Genomic DNA, 17,625 nt, shown 5'->3' on the forward strand with positions numbered 1-17,625 from the left:
GAGAGAGAGAGAGAGAGAGAGAGAGAGAGAGAGAGAGAGAGGAGAGAGAGAGGAGCATATACGTGGGGAGGATGAGAAAGGAGCTGGTTGAGGGGAAGTGAGAATAGGTGAGGGGATGAAAGATGGATGGGATGGATAATGGATATCCAGTAAGGGGAAGAAAGGAAATAATTAGACTGAGAGAAAAAGGAGCAGCAGATCCTATTGATGGATAGCCCCTCACAACAGAGACGCATGCTTATGCCATGTTAATTGTGAGTGTGTGTGTGTGTGTGTGTGTGTGTGTGTGTGTGTGTGTGTGTGTGTGTGTGTGTGTGTGTGTCTTGGTTGAGTGTTGTTCCGTGCATGGGATACAGAGCCCCCACACACACACCGTCACACCCACAAATTCAAACCCACGTACGCACACACCACACACACACACACACACACTTTACCTGACGGTTTATCAAACAAACAGCTCAATACCCACATAAACACTGGCTGTCACTTCCAGCACTGCTGCTCAAACAGAGCCTCCCTCTCTCACTCTCTCTCTCTCACACACACACACACACACACACACACACACACACAGGAAGAGCTAAGTCAAAGCCAGCTCCTGAACCACCGATCTCAGGGGGAACACACCAGCTCTTCAGAGAGAGAGAGAGAGAGAGAGAGAGAGAGAGAGAGAGAGAGAGAGAGAGAGAGAGAGAGAGAGAGAGAGAGAGATCAGCACCAGTCAGTGGGTTACTTGATGCTAGAGTGGCTTAAGCCTGGGGATATTAAAACTCACTCGCTCTGTCATTCTTTCACTCTGCCCCAATGTTCCGCCATGTCTGCTTTTTTCTGCTCTTTCTCCACCTCCCCCTAATCTATATAAATATTAGGATATAAGCTGCCTCGAAGTAAAGGATCCAACATTACTCAAATGTGGTTGATTTAGAGGGCAAATTAAGGGTGGCTATTAAAATTCAAGCAAAAATAAAACGCATACAATTGAATAAAGTTCTGAGTCAATACGAGGGCTTATGAAGGCCGTGTGTACAGCGAGCTAGACAACCAGGAAGCGATTCCACTTCCCAGTGGCGGTACATTGGACAGCGGTAAAACAGGGGGACGGGCCTAATGTGTTCCAACTGCCCAGCGCTCCACTCATCACCCCTAAACAGGTGGTTAGGAGCTCATTTTCATCACGTCGGGGGAATATAGTCCAACTTTCTCGCCTGATAGAGTGCGGGCAGAGATGAGGTCTTGTGGTTTTTTAAGTGGCCCATCGAATTGCACCTGAATTTGTACAGGTGCTTTGAAATAGGTCTGCGTCTGCCCTTGCTGATCCTTGAAGCTAAATTAAAGCTGGAAGTGGGGCAGCTTGAGCCAGGTGGTGCCCTCTGTGCCCCTGACGGAGATCCAGGATGTTACTTCGGCCAGTGGACCGTGGCGTCTCCATGTGGAAACGGCAGGCTCTTTTTTTTTCTCCTAATGGATTCTCACCAAAGCCGGGGACCGTTTTGGGGATTTGGAAGTAGACGGCGACAAAGAATCTGATAAGAAATAGGCAGCGATGCTTTCAGAGCAGCACTGGGTGCCGTGCAGCGCGCTGTCGTGGAATAACAATGCTCACTGTGTACTGGATGTGTCTGCGGCGGAGAGATGGGAAGGAGAATGAGAATGAGAGAGAGTTTTCGGGGCTGTTCCATTATAGTGAAGGATATGGCTCTGCATTTGATCGAATGCTTTGATAATAAGAACATGGTTAAGCCAACTGGAGTAACATCTGGCATCTGCAGCACACAGACCCTCACGCACCCAGAAACGCACGCACGCCCACGCACGCATGCACGCACATACGCACAAGCACGCACGCACACGCACACACACACACACACACACACACACACACACACACACACCATTGCAACATCTTCCAAAATAACTGCTAAACCTCTGTAAAAGAACATCTGGCAAAAGGACACCCACACACCTACACCCCCCCACACACACACACACACACACACATACAGACACACACACACACACACACACACACACATCCAAACATCCACACACACACACATACAACTGCTCGAGCGGCAGTGGCTCAGGAGATAGAGCTGGCTGTGTCGCAATTGAGGGTTGCTGGTTCCATCCCTGCTCCTCCTAGCTGTGTCGAGGTGTCCCTGAGCAAGGCACCTAACCTTGACTGCTCCAGACAAGCTGGCTGTGGCATTGTGTGGCTGACGATTCCGTGGGTGTGTGAATTGATTCATGAATGTGAGTAAGAATGGGTGTATGATTGGGTGAATGTAAGGCAATGATTGTTAAAGTGCTTTGAGTCTCTGCTGGTCTGAATATATGTGCATTTACCATTGTACTCACCCAAACACACGCACACACACACACACGCACACACACACACACACACACACACACGTCATTGTAAAGGCAGGCCACATATGGACCATATACAGTTTACTGTACCATTCCCCTTGGGCGCTCATTTGCAAGGTGCTATGGATAACGGCCTCCACCACACATAAGCATGTATTAGCATATATATTATATCAGCCATACAGTGTTTAGTCCAAGAGGCTTGTCAATTTGTTCAGATGAAAGGCTCATCTACTCATGAGGACCTTCACTGTGGAAATAAATACATAAACACATGAATAAAACAACCAAGGCTTTGCTGACCATAGTGCCTTTATGATAGCTTAGCGATAGCTTGTGTGTGTGTTAGTGGGTTTGTGTGTGTGTGTGTGTGTGTGTGACCTTTGTAGTGCTTCTCTGTGTGTGTGTGTGTGTGTGTGTGTGTGTGTGTCGGTGTCCTTTGTGGTGCTTGTGGGTGTGTGTGTGTGTTTCTGTGTCCTTTGTGGTGTGTGTTTGTGTGTATGTGTGTGTTTTTCGTGTGCGTAAAGGTGGGGGCGGTAAAGTAAATAAGACCAGATTTTTATCTTCAGGCCAACTTTGCTCTTCTTCAATCCGCTGTCATCCTCTCTCTCTCTCGTCCTCTCTTTCTTTCTCTCTATGTCTCTATCCCCCTCTCTGGCCTCCTCCAGCAGAAAATAATCACTTTTCTTCTTTAATCATAACTATCTCTCTCCCACTTCTCTCACTCTCACTCCATCGCGCTCTATCTCTCTCCCACCACCTCCTTTTTTTTTTTACTCAGCACACTTCCGCCCACACATGAATATATCAAAATGGAAATGAGAAGGAGCATTTTGACTCAAAGCTAATATCTAAATACAGTATCGAAAATCGTGAAATTATGCTTTCAATTACGTTTACATATATATATGTATGATGTGGTCAGGTGACTCATGCCTATGTGATTAACCTGTAACATTTGGACTGAGATTTTATCTCGCTTTTTATTTTTATTAAATCGTTTCATCCTCAATGTGCAGTCTGACCACGGTTTCTTCTCCTGCTCAAATGAATCATTTGGCTTACGAACAACAGCTACTGATTGCCATGTTTGGTGCCACAGACTTTGACCATTGTTGAAAAGCCCATTCGCAAACACCTCCTTACCATAAATAAATAAATACAAATTCTCAAAGCAACTGGAATGAGCAACAGCCAACCAAACAACGACACGAGTACAGCTGTTCGAAAGATAAATACGTGTTAAAGTCGCATTGGGTAACATTTCAACTAGCTGACAGCTTAAAATAACCGGGACATAGCTGTAGTCAATGCTGACGATAGTGTTTCAAATCAAGTTCTCGATAAAGTCCCATCCTATAACCTATCCTATGATATATTCTACAGATAAAAAATGCTGGCCAGCGTGTACCTCTCGCTTTGTTTACAATAATCTCTCAAAACACTCTTCAAAGCCCTCTCACCCACGCAACCCAGCTAGCCGGGAAAGTTTGCGTCACACCAGCTGCACAACCACCTAGACTGAACGCACTGTTATTTAGTCTACTCGAAAATCGTACTAATGTCCACTTTAAACGTACGTCGCTGCAGACAGATGCTAATCATTAACACCTGCTTAACCCTCGTATGCTACAAGCTAACCCCCTTCTCCCCTTCGTTGTGTCTGCATCCAGCCGCTGTAACTGGACCCGGGTACTCTCTCTTACGAAAAGTAATCCCACACCTGAGACGATATAGCTGTCCAACGACTTCACCCCCACCCTGCCCTCCGCCCTGCGCGGCTCTGTGTCTGGTCCAAACCGTAACGGCCTGCACTCCTCCAGGGGGGCTGTTCACCGCCTTGGTCCTGCTCGGTTAAGTCCACTGTGTTTACGGATCACTGCACTGTTCCACTCAGTGCCTTCCCCCTGTTCTGTATCCCCCCCAACCCAGCCCCGGGACCGGGCTAATAGTCCCGTCGCCACGACGACCGGCGTTCTCCGACATGGGGCTCTGCCCGGTGACCTCACCTCGCGGGGTTCGTTCCAATTACCTGCTGTACTGCTCACTAACTGTCGCCCCGGCGCGCTCTGTTCATCCCTGTGTCTCTCTCTCTCGCTTTCCTTCTCTGCTCCTCACTATGTCTCTCTCTCTCTCTCTGTTCATCTGTGTGTGTGTGTGTGTGTGTGTGTGTGTGTGTCTTGCACTCTGTTATCCTCCCTTTGTTCATCTCAGTCTCTCTTGCTTTGTCTCTCTCTATGTTTCCATCTCTCTGTTCAGCCCTACTACTCTCTCTCTCTTGCTCTTTCGCTGACTCCCTCGCTCAGCTCATATCTATCTCTCTCTCGCTGACACCCTCTCTCTGCTCATATATATGTCTCTCTCTCTCGCTGTCTCTCTCTCGTCTCTCTCTCGTGCCGTCTCCCTCTCTCTGCTCATATCTCTGTCTCTCTCTCTCTCTCTCTCTCTCTCTCTCTTGTCTCTCTCTCTCTCTCTCTCTCTCTATCTTGCATTCTCACTGGGTAACCATTTCCTTTTCTCTATCTTATGCTGTCTCTGTCTCGCTCTCTCGCTTTTCTTTCCCTCCCTCCCATATATACACATTTATGTTACTCTCCATCTCTCCCTCTCGTTCAGCTTGTGTATTTGGTGTGTGTTTGTGTGAGTGTGCGTGCGTGCGTGTGTGCGTGCGTGCGTGTGGTTGTGTGTGTGTGTATATGACCTTGTGTGTGCATGCGTGGCATACGTGCGTGTGTATATGTGTCCAGACATGTGAGACTGTGGATCACACCCATAGGGAGCAGCAGCTGAGCCACCAACTGGGCGACGCAGAGAGACGGGTATGGGCTCTGACACACTCAGGATGCAGGTGGATAAAAACACTAGCTCCAACGCTTCATAATCTTCATAATCCCACATTATTATACTCGTTAGACAAAGGGAGTCTTTGTCAGATGTGGTTAGCATTTTTTTTTTTTTTTTTTTTAATGGACACCTGGAATACCAGGAGGGTTGGAAGGGAAAGTTTCAGAACACCACAGTACTATTATTATGCATTGTTTTTGATGCTCACGCTATTGTGCCAGGTGGGAGAGGGAGAGGGAGGGGGAGAAGAGGGAGAAGGAGGAGGAGAGGGAGGAGGAGAGGGGGAGGGAGAGGGAGAGAGATGGGAGAGAGAGATGTTGATGCGTACACTTTTGTCACAGGGTGGAGAGGGAGCAGCAGAGGGAGAGAGGGAGACGGTAAGCGGAGAGCGAGAGACAGAAATACAGACTGAGACAGATACAGAGTGACAGAGTGGAAGAGCATGGGGAATGCAAACTTTAGACACTGGAAGCAGGTGGGGAGCCTGGAGCTCTGTACTGTCCGGTAGGTACACAACAGTCTCTTCTAAGGCCGGCTCCATCTCATCACTCGGAGTATGGTTCAAACCGAGATGGCCTTTCGCCTCCAATCTGGGCTCACCGGTCGTACCAGACGTATGTGCAGCTATATATATATACCCAGTATCTACACCAAACCAGGCTGTGTGATCATCTCCTCGCCTCTACATGTTTAACAACCTCCCTGGACTAGCACGCGCGCACTGCCGCTGTGCCATTTAGTTCCCTGCTGGCGGACAAACACTCGCACGCACAAACACACGCAGACCAGGGTAGGCTACGCTACGAGCATGTGGACACATCTACTGACGGCCCCCCGCCGAGTGTTTCGGCGAAAAAGCGCTGTGTTTTCCATCTTTACAGGGAGAGACGTCAGGGCTGTTCTGACACACGGAACATATGGAGGATAAGGACGGAGCCACATGATGAGCTCTGTGGGCTTCTTTGGCACACGGAAAGGAAGTGTGCAATGCCAAAGCACCATAAGATACGGAATAATCATCTACAACACATTATAATACACATATAAATGTGGATGTATGCTGAAGAAGTGAGGCTTTGGGATGAGATAATGAGGTGACACACACACACACACGGTGCAGGGGGTGGATGTCTGTGCGTCTGTCCCCCCAGACAGATGACAGATGGCTGGTGGGCAGGGAGTGGTCAGGGCTGATATCACCAGCGCTAGCCTCTCCAGGGCCCAGCTGCAGCTCATCAGCCAATCAGCCCGCCCAGATAAAACCACTTCAGCCAATCAGCCCGCCCACATTCAATACCCCGGCCAATCAGCACACCTTATGCTAAACCCCCGGCCAATCAGCCGGCACCAAAACCCCCGGCAGCCTGTTCCAGAACACTCCCCCCCCACCCCCCTCCTCTCCCCTTCCCTTCCAAACAATGAAGCCGCAAAGCTTGATTTCACTGATTGGAGGCCATTTGATTCCCTTGTCTTTTTGGACATTAATTATTATTTTGTTCAATTAATTAAATGCTTCCAAAAATGGAGCAACGTTTTGAGTGAGCGGGACAGTGGAGAGTGGAGAATGGATGTTTGATGAGTGGAGATAGTGCCAAGCCCTCCCTTCCCCCAACCCCCTCATCCTGTTGGTTTCTCCTTCCAGATGGCAATCGAATGTTGATTCTGTTTGGGAAAACGTACACGTGAAACCAAACGGTAGTTGGTTTTCTGTCTCTCCCCACACGGACCCCCCTGCGTGCGGCTGTAATCAAAACATGTGTTCTGCTGACAGCGCCATCAAATGGCCTTCACAATTAAAAACATACCTTTAATTCAATTAAATTGTATTTGTATAGCCCTTAATCACCATTACAGTCTCAAAGGGCTTCACGTATTCAAGTATTCAAGTATTTACCTGCACTCTGCTTAGTCAATTCCACGACACAGTCGATCATAGTACCCACACACACACACACACACACACACACACATATCATTGTGCTCACACACACACACACACACACACACACACACACACATCCAAACATGCACGCTTACACAAATTCAGGCTGGCTCGCAAACACACACACACACACCCACCCACCCACCCACCCAAGCAACCAAAGGTACACACATTCCGGCAAGCTCGCACACACGGTGGATGGATTGTGTCTGGCTGGCGTCCGGGATACTGTGTCTGAGCAGGAAGCGGGCGGGATCCGTCAGACAGACGGGAGACAGCAGGCTCTCCATCCACCAACGAAGAAGACAAATGTGTGCAGCCTCAACAGCTCCCCATCTCCAACGGCTAATACCCTGATACTCCTCAAAACACGCCTTGTGTGTCTACGCTTTGGCTGTGTGTACATTGTTTTGTATTGTGTGTGTGTGTGTGTGTGTGTGTGTGTGTGTGTGTGTGTGTGTGTGTGTGTGTGTGTGTGTGTGTGCGTGCGTGCGTGCGTGCGTGCGTGCGTGTGTGCGTGCGTGCGTGTGTGCGTGCGTGCGTGGGCGAGTGTTTGCGTGTGTCTAAGGTGGTGCAAGTACCATTCCGTACCACGTGTAATAAATGACGCCCAGACACTCATTTCAATTCCTTCCTATTTCTGCCCCCAGGAGCATCAAGAAGCAGCCTTCCAGGATGAAATACGAACCCTCTCTGTTTCAGAGTCTGCGCGTCGCACACAAGAAGAGAAAAAAAACTCACGACAAAATACTTTCTGTTACACACCCTGCGATGAAGACACAAAGCAAACACACAAACACGCACACAAACACTCTGAGGTGTGAGCGCACAATACGTGTGCACATCAACAAACACGCAGACATCACCAGAAAGGAAGGTACTCAACACACACTTAGACACACACACACACACACACACACACACACTCGCTCACAGATAGACAGACACATAAACACACACACACACACACACACACACACGGGTATGTGTGCCAATGAGCAGTGCATTAAATAGAGCATGCACCTCATGTTCGTCCCCACGGTGATAACAAACCCGGTCATCTGAACTGACCGGTGTGGAGTGCCCAACTGAGACCCTGTGTGTGTCTGTCTGTGTGTGTGTGTGTGTGTGTGTGTGTGTGTGTGTGTGTGTGTGTGTGTGTGTGTGTGTGTGTGTGTGTGTTTGGGCGAGTACACGTGTGTGAATCAGAGTGTAACGGCCATTTGTCATGCGCGGCGTGCACACTGGCTGCGTTTGCACTTTTTCGCTGGAACACACGATACGCGGCGGCGGCGGCGGCGGCGGCGGCGGCGGCGGCGAGGCGAGGACCGGGATACGTGTCCATAAACGACTGTCAGCTCTTGTTTGAGTAAGCGCTTTCGGGGTCCCTCTGCTCCACGCCGGTGCATGTGCGTACATACATACACCCATACATATGGTTTGTGTGTGTGTGTGTATGTGTGTGTGTGTGTGTGTGTGTGTGTGTGCGCGCGTGTGTATGCGTGAAATGAAGGCGAGCGTATGACTGGCTATGTGTTTTGTTTGATGCGATGTGTGCATGGGTGTGTGATAGCGTGTGAACAGATGTGTCGGGGGAGGGGGGGGGGGGGGGGGGGGTTGGGTGTGGACGCAAGCATGCGTGCGTGCAGTGTATGCGTCCATGCATGCGTACGCTGCATGCATGCATTATAGTGTCTGTGTATACGTGTCTAACCATTTGTGTGTGTGTGTGTGTGTATGTCCTTGCATTAGAAACTGTATGTCTATGTTTGTGTGCGTGTGCATGCATAAACGCGTGTGTGTCTGTGTAGTAGTGCAAGTATCTATTTGCTTGTGTGTATCGATGTGTGTGTGTGTGTCTGCGTGTGTGTATCTATGTATATATCTCTACGTATTAGTGTGTATATCAATCTATAGTGTTTATCTATGTGTGTGTGCGTGTGTGTGCGTGTGCGTGTGTGTGGGTGTATAAGCCCCTCCGGGTATGGGCGGCTGAAATGCAAGAGGGAGAGATTGAGAATGAGAGAGTGAGAGAGCCAGACAGAGAGAGCGAGAGAGAGAGAGAGAGAGAGAGAGAGAGAGAGAGAGAGAGAGAGAGAGAGAGAGAGAGAGAGAGAGAGAGCAAGAGGGAGAGATTGAGAATGAGAGAGCAAGAGAGCCAGAGAGAGAGAGAGAGAGAGAGAGGAAGAGAGGAAGCAGGAAGACTGAGCAGCCTGGAGCTCTGTAGTGACAGGTGCAGAGCAGTCTCCTCTGAGGCCAGTTTCAGCATCACTTCATTCACTGACTCAATAAAAGGGAGAAGTAGCAAATAAATACAAACTCCAAAAACTTCCCCACCCATTTAATACCAAGCGTATCCCCGCGTTTGTGTGCTAATTTCCAAACGGCGACGACGACGACGACGACAACAAAAACAACGACAATAATAGAGAAAATGTTTGTGTATGCTCGCTGTCTGCTGTTGTCTTGGTTTGAAAAATAGCTCAACGGTAACACAGAGCTCATGTTTTTAACGGGAGGGGGAAAAGGAGACAAAATACACGGCGTGTCCTGCACGGAGAGGCTGTTCTTCATGGCTTTAGCTGGCGCTGCACTAGTGGAGTGTTTGTGGTTCATCTTCATCACATCGCTGATGTGACTTGCGTGTACCACAGAGTTTCACGTACTACTGAATCCACCCCCCCCCCCCCTCCCTTTGTGATTCACTCGTACACACCAATGAAAACACAACAGCCATGACATGGAACAGCTACGTGTGTGTGTGTGTGTGTGTGTGTGTGTGTGTGTCTGTCTGTGTCTGTGTGTCAATGTGTTTTCCTGTCAGATTCCAAGTGCAGAAAATGTATTACAAATATATGTGTCACTCTTTAAAAACTATTTATCTACCTTCTTATTAATACCACAAGTCAAATATAATGCAATTAGATATGAGCATATTTGATGGGATAAATACATCCTTTCAATCGCTATATCCGTTTGAACCTTTTAAAAATGCTATGAATTTATAATTTCAGTTTTTGTTCCATAAAGGTTGTATTTAAATACTTTCATTATTTGGTCGATGCTGGCCAAGATTTCCGTGTGGGTGCTTGGTTAAAGAAAACACAATTTGAAAATGAAAAAAATGAATATCCGTGACACCTACCTAAGCAACGCATTCAATGCTAAAACTATTACTTTTAAACCAGATTACTAAATTGCATCGGAACACTAACCTAATCTGATAAAAGAAAATAAAAAATAAAAACGGCATACAAATCGAATAAAACAAAGGACTGATTAAAAAAAAAGCGAGATACAGCATTCATTCCATCTGGCCTTGGTTTGAATCAGGCGGCCGTCCATGGCCGGGTCGCCCCATTGTTATTCCTGACGGGCGGTTAGCGGGTCTGCGCTAATGACGAGGTTGGCCTTTTTATCCAGGAGATACACCATTACCTGTCTTTTTTAAGCTGCTACAATGATTGGCCGCTTTCCAAAGACCCAATTAATCAGCTCCCTTTGTCGGGGCCCGTGTCACCTGGCGGAGATAGGATCCCCCCGTATGAAATATGTTGAACTCGAGTGTAATGGAGGTGCTATTCAGGCGCCGGACTGCTTTAATTGGAAATGGGCGGATTTGGTCGTCGGGACAAAAGACTATTGTAGTGTGGTCTCCTCCCTGCCAGGAGTCTGGGGAGAGTAAACATGATGCACGCCCGCTTGTTTTGAATGCAAAATATTTCCCTATTTTTCTGGCTGTTCTAATCTGATGCACGGATAATATATATTATTATATATAATATATATATATATATTGGCTGTCGCCCTGCATGGTTGACTCCGCCGTCGGTGTGTGGATGTGTGCATGAATGGGTGAATGTCAGTCAACACTGTAAAGCGCTTTGGATAAAAGCGCTATATAAATGAGGACCATTTACCATTTGTTATTATTTATTATATTATTTTTTTATGATGAGGGTTGAAATCGCACACACACACACACACACACACACACACACACACATTCGTGCACACACACACACACACACACACACACACACACACACACACACAGACACAGACACGCACGCACACCTAGGCACATGCACAGATACCGGCACACACGCACACACCTACGCAGCTATACTTACACAGACAAGCACAAGCACACACCTGCACACACACGTGCACGCACACACGCACACACACACACACACACACACACACACACACACACACACACACATGATGGCATATCTAAAATAGGGATTTACAGAAAAGGCTGGAACAAACTACAAAGAAGCTGTATCTTTTGTGTCTTATAACAACCTATTATTAGTGCTCAAACACCCTCACTCTCCACATAATACTCTCATGTCCCGGCAAAATCAGATGCTGCTGACAGCATCGCACACACACACAGAAAATTGTATATCATTTGCCTGGGTGCACTTTTCACTGCGGTGATTACATCTATCGGTGTGCGTATGTTTACGTGTGAGCTAATTGTACGTATTACATACAGAAGAGCGCGTCGCACACGAGCAACAGCCAAGCCTGTAAAGCGCACACAATTAATACAGCTGAGAGCTGGCGCAGGAATGGATGTGCTTATATGTGCAGTTGCATAATGCTTGTACACATGCTTGAGTTGTGCGCACCGACACACACACACACACACACACACACACACACACACACACACACACACATACACACCGACACACACACAGACATACTCACACACACACACACACACACACACACACACACACACACACCACACAGACTGCGAAATGCACACATACATACACACACACACACACACACACACACACACACACACACACACACACACACACACAGAGCGCAGATGTATACATACGCAAACTTACTCAGCCATGCCTCCGCTCCTGAAAGTGTGTCAGCGTTGCTGGAACTTTCCACTGCCGTGACGAGTCATTAAAAAAGTGTCAGAGAGGGAGACGCAGGCGCTGCCGCTCAGTTCCACTAAACGCCAGGAGGGACAAGAAAAGGCGGGAAAGTCAGCTGGCAGCGGTCCAAGCGTGTAAACTCCAACCATTAGGGTCATGTATCCCACTGGGAATTTATATTCCATTTTATTTTTTTCACCTTCCCTCCCCGAGGTAATACTATACTCTAATACTCTCTCTCTCTCTCTCTCTCTCTCTCTCTCTCTATCTCTCTCACTCAATCTCTCTCTCTCACTCAATCTCTCTCTCTCCCTCTCTCTCTCTCCCTCTCTCGATTCTCAACTTCTGACGATTCCTTGATGTATGCTTCCCTCAATCTCCAGCTCTCCTTTTGTTTGCTGTTTAAAAGTTATAATATGCATTCTGTGCCGGTGGCGCTACCTGCTAGGGGTCGGTGGGAGCAGCGCTCCTCTCTACAGAGCCACGTTCAGTCAATATTTCTACACAATAGGCAAATGAAACCCCTTCCCTAAACAATAGCCTAACTGAAGTGCAATTAGACCGGAGACTTCTCAAGTTTCCAAAATGCTCCCAAGGGATTCAAATTGTTTAAAAGTGTATCCCGCTAGCTAATAGTAACAATCAGGCAAAGAACTGTACGTGCCCAGCGCTCCGATAGAGCATTCTCCACATGGGTACATTGGTGGAAACCGTGGCAGACTTCTCTCACACCCAGAGATAGCAGAGCAGAGTATTCGTTGAGGATTTAGACGTGTTTTAGATACGCGATTCCTTGGCATCCCTCATACTGATTCATGGATTCTCATGGACTCATGGATTGATTCTATTAATGAATTCGGACAGCCGTAGTCTCTGAGGGGAAAAGCCAACATCAATCCTTCATCCCGCGCGTGATTCACATTTACATTAGGGCGTTTAGCTTTAATCCAAAGTGACTTACAACCGTTCATACATATACATTCACACACTGACGGCGGAGTCAACCACGCAAGGCCACAGCCAGCTCTTCGGGAAGCAGTCAGGGTGAGGTGTCCTGCTTGGTGAGACCACGACACTCATCTAGGAGGAGCCGGCGATCAAACTAGCAACCCTCCAGTTACAAGTCACCCCGCTCAACCCGTCTGCTCTACTCTACTCTACTCTGATCGTGTTTTGATTCAGAGTGTATGCAAGGAGAGGAGGGGCTGTTCACAGACGGCCCGTGGTCAATGTGTTGAGTGAGAGAGCGAGAGCTAATCAATGTCATATTGTCATATGACTCATGTGATTGTCAATGTATGGGAAACCCGACCCGCGCAAGTTAAGCCTATGTGTGGGGAAACTGCATTAGCTCGATGGGTGGCATGAGCCACTGAGTCAAAGTAGACCATCATAGTAATCTTGATCGATATGGAAAAGGGCTGATATGATTGATATGCGTCCAATTTTAACAAAACGTTACAGTGAATGAAACTACATATTCCATGGAGGAAGGAATATATAATAGAAGACAGAAAGATAGAAAGATAGATAGACACATTCAGGCACACAGGAATAACTATATCACACCTTTCTGTATAAATATATTCGCGGAGGCTTGTTTGTGTGTGGGATGTACAGAGTCAGACGGGCGGCATAAATGTCTGCCTTGTATTTCTTTATTTATTTGGCTCTCCCTCACCAGAGCGCCTCACCTCTCCACCTCTCCATTAGAGTGTGAGATTGTTGCAGGGGAGCTCTGAATGCGATGGCCGGTGGACACTGTTTGATGCCGGGACGCTCCGTTTCAGGGGCTCAGTTGTATTTCTCCAGAGAAAAAGAAAAAAACAAAAACGAACTAGAGAAAGGAAATCCTGCAACCGACGCTTCGGCAACAGCAACTTTAGCGGTTTGCAGCGGGCACCCGTGTCAACCTCCGTTGAGCGCTCGGCTCGTCAATTAATATCCCGATTTAAACGCACGATAACCTCCCCATGACGACGCGCCGCCGAGCGCCCGAGATGCGGACAGCGAAGGAACGCCGTCGGTGACAGCGGCGCTACGAAATTACAGAGGAACGTGAGATCTGTTTTGCAAACAAATCACCATCGTTCAGCTCTTGCTGTCTGTCCCTTTCTCTTATGCGAGAGAGAAAGATGGGATGGAGCTCCCCCCCCCCCTCCCCGCCACCCTCTGGAAATGACTCAGTGCGGTGCAGTAGTGCTGTACATCTGTGTTCCATCCCACTGTATCATATATTATATTCCCCTCCAAGCCCCACCCCTCCCCCCCCCTGGCTGGCTGCCAAACCGCTGAGTGACAGGGCGTTCCGCCGTGTTCTTAGGGTGTCGCGCGTCAATCGTCAAACGGAGAGAAACAACAGGAAATAGAAAATATACTAAACGTATAATATCGACTTGTCGAGCCGCACAGGCGTCGGTGCCAGTCAGATTGACACCCAAATCTGATACAAGGCGTCGCGTGATCTAAGACAGAGAAACATATCATTTTGGGAATGGGCAAGCATTACAGTGATTGAAGGAACGCTATTTTGTTTACTCGCGTATTCCTTCAAGGTGAGTGTATATTCGGTTGTGGCTTTACATGTGGTGGCAAGATTAATACTCGAATCCCGTGAATATGTTATGAATACGTGATATTTTGTCGATTCCATTTTTGCTCGTCGGTAAGGCTGTGCGAACCGGACCCACTTTGAGATCGGTGTGTCGCCTGTTTGTCCGTCTGTCGGGTGTTCCCGGACATCCGTGACCCGTTTTATTTTTTGCGCCTAACCCAAACTCGATTTTATCTCCCCCTTAAACACACCCCCTCTGATGCTCCAGAGGATCCACGCCTCGACCACAGCTTCCGTTTTTTTTCACTTTCTCCTCCTCTTACTCTCTTTTAAGCTTCATCAATGTAGCACAGTGTCTCCCAAACAGATGAAGCCCCTACTAAGAATAGCCCACCTTGAGAGGGCAGCACACCCCTGGGAGCGAGTGGCGCGCACGACGGCTGCGTGAGGCTGCCGCTGAGGCCCAGGGTTCTGGGTCTGCCTGGAGAGAGATGGAGGAGTCACCACGCGGCTGTTACCCGGCACACTCCCAGAGTGCTCGATGGTGTTTTGAGCCCCAGAGTTCGGGTTGGGTTGGTTTTTTTGTTGCCTTTTTGTTGCCATTTGCTCATTCCCCTCGTGGATACTGCACACAAAGCTAAACTGGCTAGTTTCTCTCTCTAAACTTAAGGGCGGTCGTTTTCCCCCACTTTCCACCATTTATGTTGAAATGTAATCGTTTTTAGACTGCGTGTATGTGTGTGTGTGTGTGTGTGTGTGCGTGTGTGTTTGTGCGTGTGTGTGTTTGTGCGTGTGCGTGCGTGTCTGGAGGATCTGATTTGCCGGTGTTCCGTGCGATCCGATAATTCCCCTTTCCGGAGTATCCTCATCGATGTAATAAGACGGAGGGTACCAACATTTCCTTTTAAAAAAGTGCCAACGCGGCGCGTCGCGCTCTTGTTTGCACACACTGCCGCAGCCCGTGTGCCTTGTCGCCACACCGTGTCGTGTCAAGATGTCGATGAGATAACAGACACGCTAAAGCCAATCCCACAGGGGGACGGCCGTGGCCTTTTATCTCGTACCCGTCCTCTGTACAAAACGCTACAAAGTACTACTTTGTTGTTCAGCAGACGCTCGCGGCCTAAGGGGATGAAGTGCACGTTCACACCGCGACGGCGATGAGTCGGCTCGCCACTGTGCTGATACAAATGGAGTGTTTCTCCTTGTTTGTGCGCGGCGTCTGCTGTGAGGAGAATACAGGCGGGAGACGCTATAAGCGCCGACCTTATCTCTGTACAAAACAGCTCCCGCCGTCATGAATCGACCCAAGATGGTTTGGTATGTGCCGTCAATGAAAGCTTCCAAACCCTTTACACTCTCTGTCTGTTTTGAAACGTTAAAGTACTGAAGTTCAGAATTGCGAGGACATTCGAGTCACAGGAGCTCCGGGGACAAAAGAGGCATGTGGAATGTGGCACTGGTGTGATGAGGTGGGATCGCCCGCGTGTTTCGTGGACGGGGTTGGTTAGGGGCAAGGTCACCCTAGACCTCCTATCTCCACGTGTTCTCTGCCTGGATAAATACAGGCTTAACAGGGCCTCTCGCTCCAGCGAGGACGACTTACTGGAAGTGGCCCACCCCGGCTCATAGGTTTGTTCACACACACACACACGCGCACACACACACACACGCACACACGCAAGCGACGCGACGGTGACCGTTCCCAGAACGCTCTCACAAGATCGGGGATCAGGTACATTGCAGACGGGACTCGTTGTTCTCACCTGGACTCTGGTGCCGGGGTCCCGTTTGATCCACTTGATGACCGTCTGGTAGACCAGCTCCTCCGCCTTGGTGTTGAGGCTGTCGTTGGACAGGTAGGACACCAGGTCATCCTTGCACACGCCCAGGATCTCCTCCTGGCCGCCCACCTGTGATTGGTCCGACAGAGCCATGCCCCCGACGGTCAGAATAAAGTTCATTTTTTTGCGGGGTTCGGGCTGCCATTCACAGTTGTCACGGAAAGGAGACAGAAAACAAACCAAGCGGAGCTAGGGACTGACCCGTTGAGATGACTCATTGGGAATCGTTCATCCGAGGAAAGATATTTACAAAACGTCACTGTTTGAATGTGAGCTAAAATGTCAGAATTTCAAATCCATAATCTTGTGTTGAGCCATGATTGTTTAATCAAAAAATAAATATATGCATCTCAGAGCGACACTGTTTCCGCAATAACTCTTTTGTACTTTCCAATATTGCGTCCACATCAATCTGCTCAATGTTATTGTGAAACTGCACGTCCTCCTCCAATACCAAACTACACAAGAGAATCCTGTCTCCCCCCACACACACACACACACACACACACACACACACACACACACACACACACACACACACACACACACACACACACACACACACACACACACACACACACACACACACAGAGACGATGTGCGTGTTCGTTGTGTAGTGGGGCCAGACTCTTTCTGGCGAGCCTCCAGCACTCTGTAAGCATCTGATCGATTGGAAAAAGATTGTGTGTTTTGTCAAACAGCTGATGAGGCGTCTTTCCTCTTCCCCCGTCCTCATCTCCGAGTGGTACCCACCTCTGGGAAGTTCTGCAGAGCGAAGGCCTTGGCCATGTTGTGGAGCTCCGTGCATCGCATGGCCTCTGCCATCGCCAGCACACCCAGACAGTTAGCCGCCGTCAGCTGTTTCTCTGGAGGAGGGGAAGAGGAGGAAGGAGTGGAGGGAGGGCGGGAGAGACGGGGGGAAGGGAAGGGAGAGGGAGAGGGAGAGGGGATTGGAAGGAGGGGGGATGGGTGGGGCGGAGGGAGGGAAGGAGGGGGGAAGGAGGAGGGAGGGAGGGAGGGAGGGAGAGGGGAGGAATGGGGGGAGGATGGGTGGGGGGAAGGAGGGAGGGGAGGGAAGGAGGGAGGGAGGAAGCGATAGAGGAAAGGAAGGGAGGGAGGGAGGGAGGGAGGGAGGAAAGAGAGAAGAAAGGA

The 17,625-nt window shown here is 48.9% G+C and overlaps 1 protein-coding gene across 1 annotated transcript; it reads right to left on the reverse strand.

The window, feature by feature from the left end:
• Nucleotides 1–15,773: 15,773 nt before the first annotated feature.
• On the reverse strand, nucleotides 15,774–17,339 carry LOC311377459 (kelch-like protein 29; the record flags this gene model as incomplete). The annotated part of the gene is made up of 3 exons (XM_084491346.1): nucleotides 15,774–15,854; nucleotides 16,396–16,542; nucleotides 17,227–17,339. Coding segments are annotated over 3 exons (341 nt in total), but the record flags the coding sequence as incomplete, so codon positions are not given.
• Nucleotides 17,340–17,625: the final 286 nt, after the last annotated feature.

The sequence above is a fragment of the Micromesistius poutassou genome (genome assembly GCF_964030765.1).
Source record: "Micromesistius poutassou genome assembly, contig: SCAFFOLD_985, whole genome shotgun sequence".
Classification (NCBI taxonomy): Eukaryota; Metazoa; Chordata; class Actinopteri; order Gadiformes; family Gadidae; genus Micromesistius; species Micromesistius poutassou.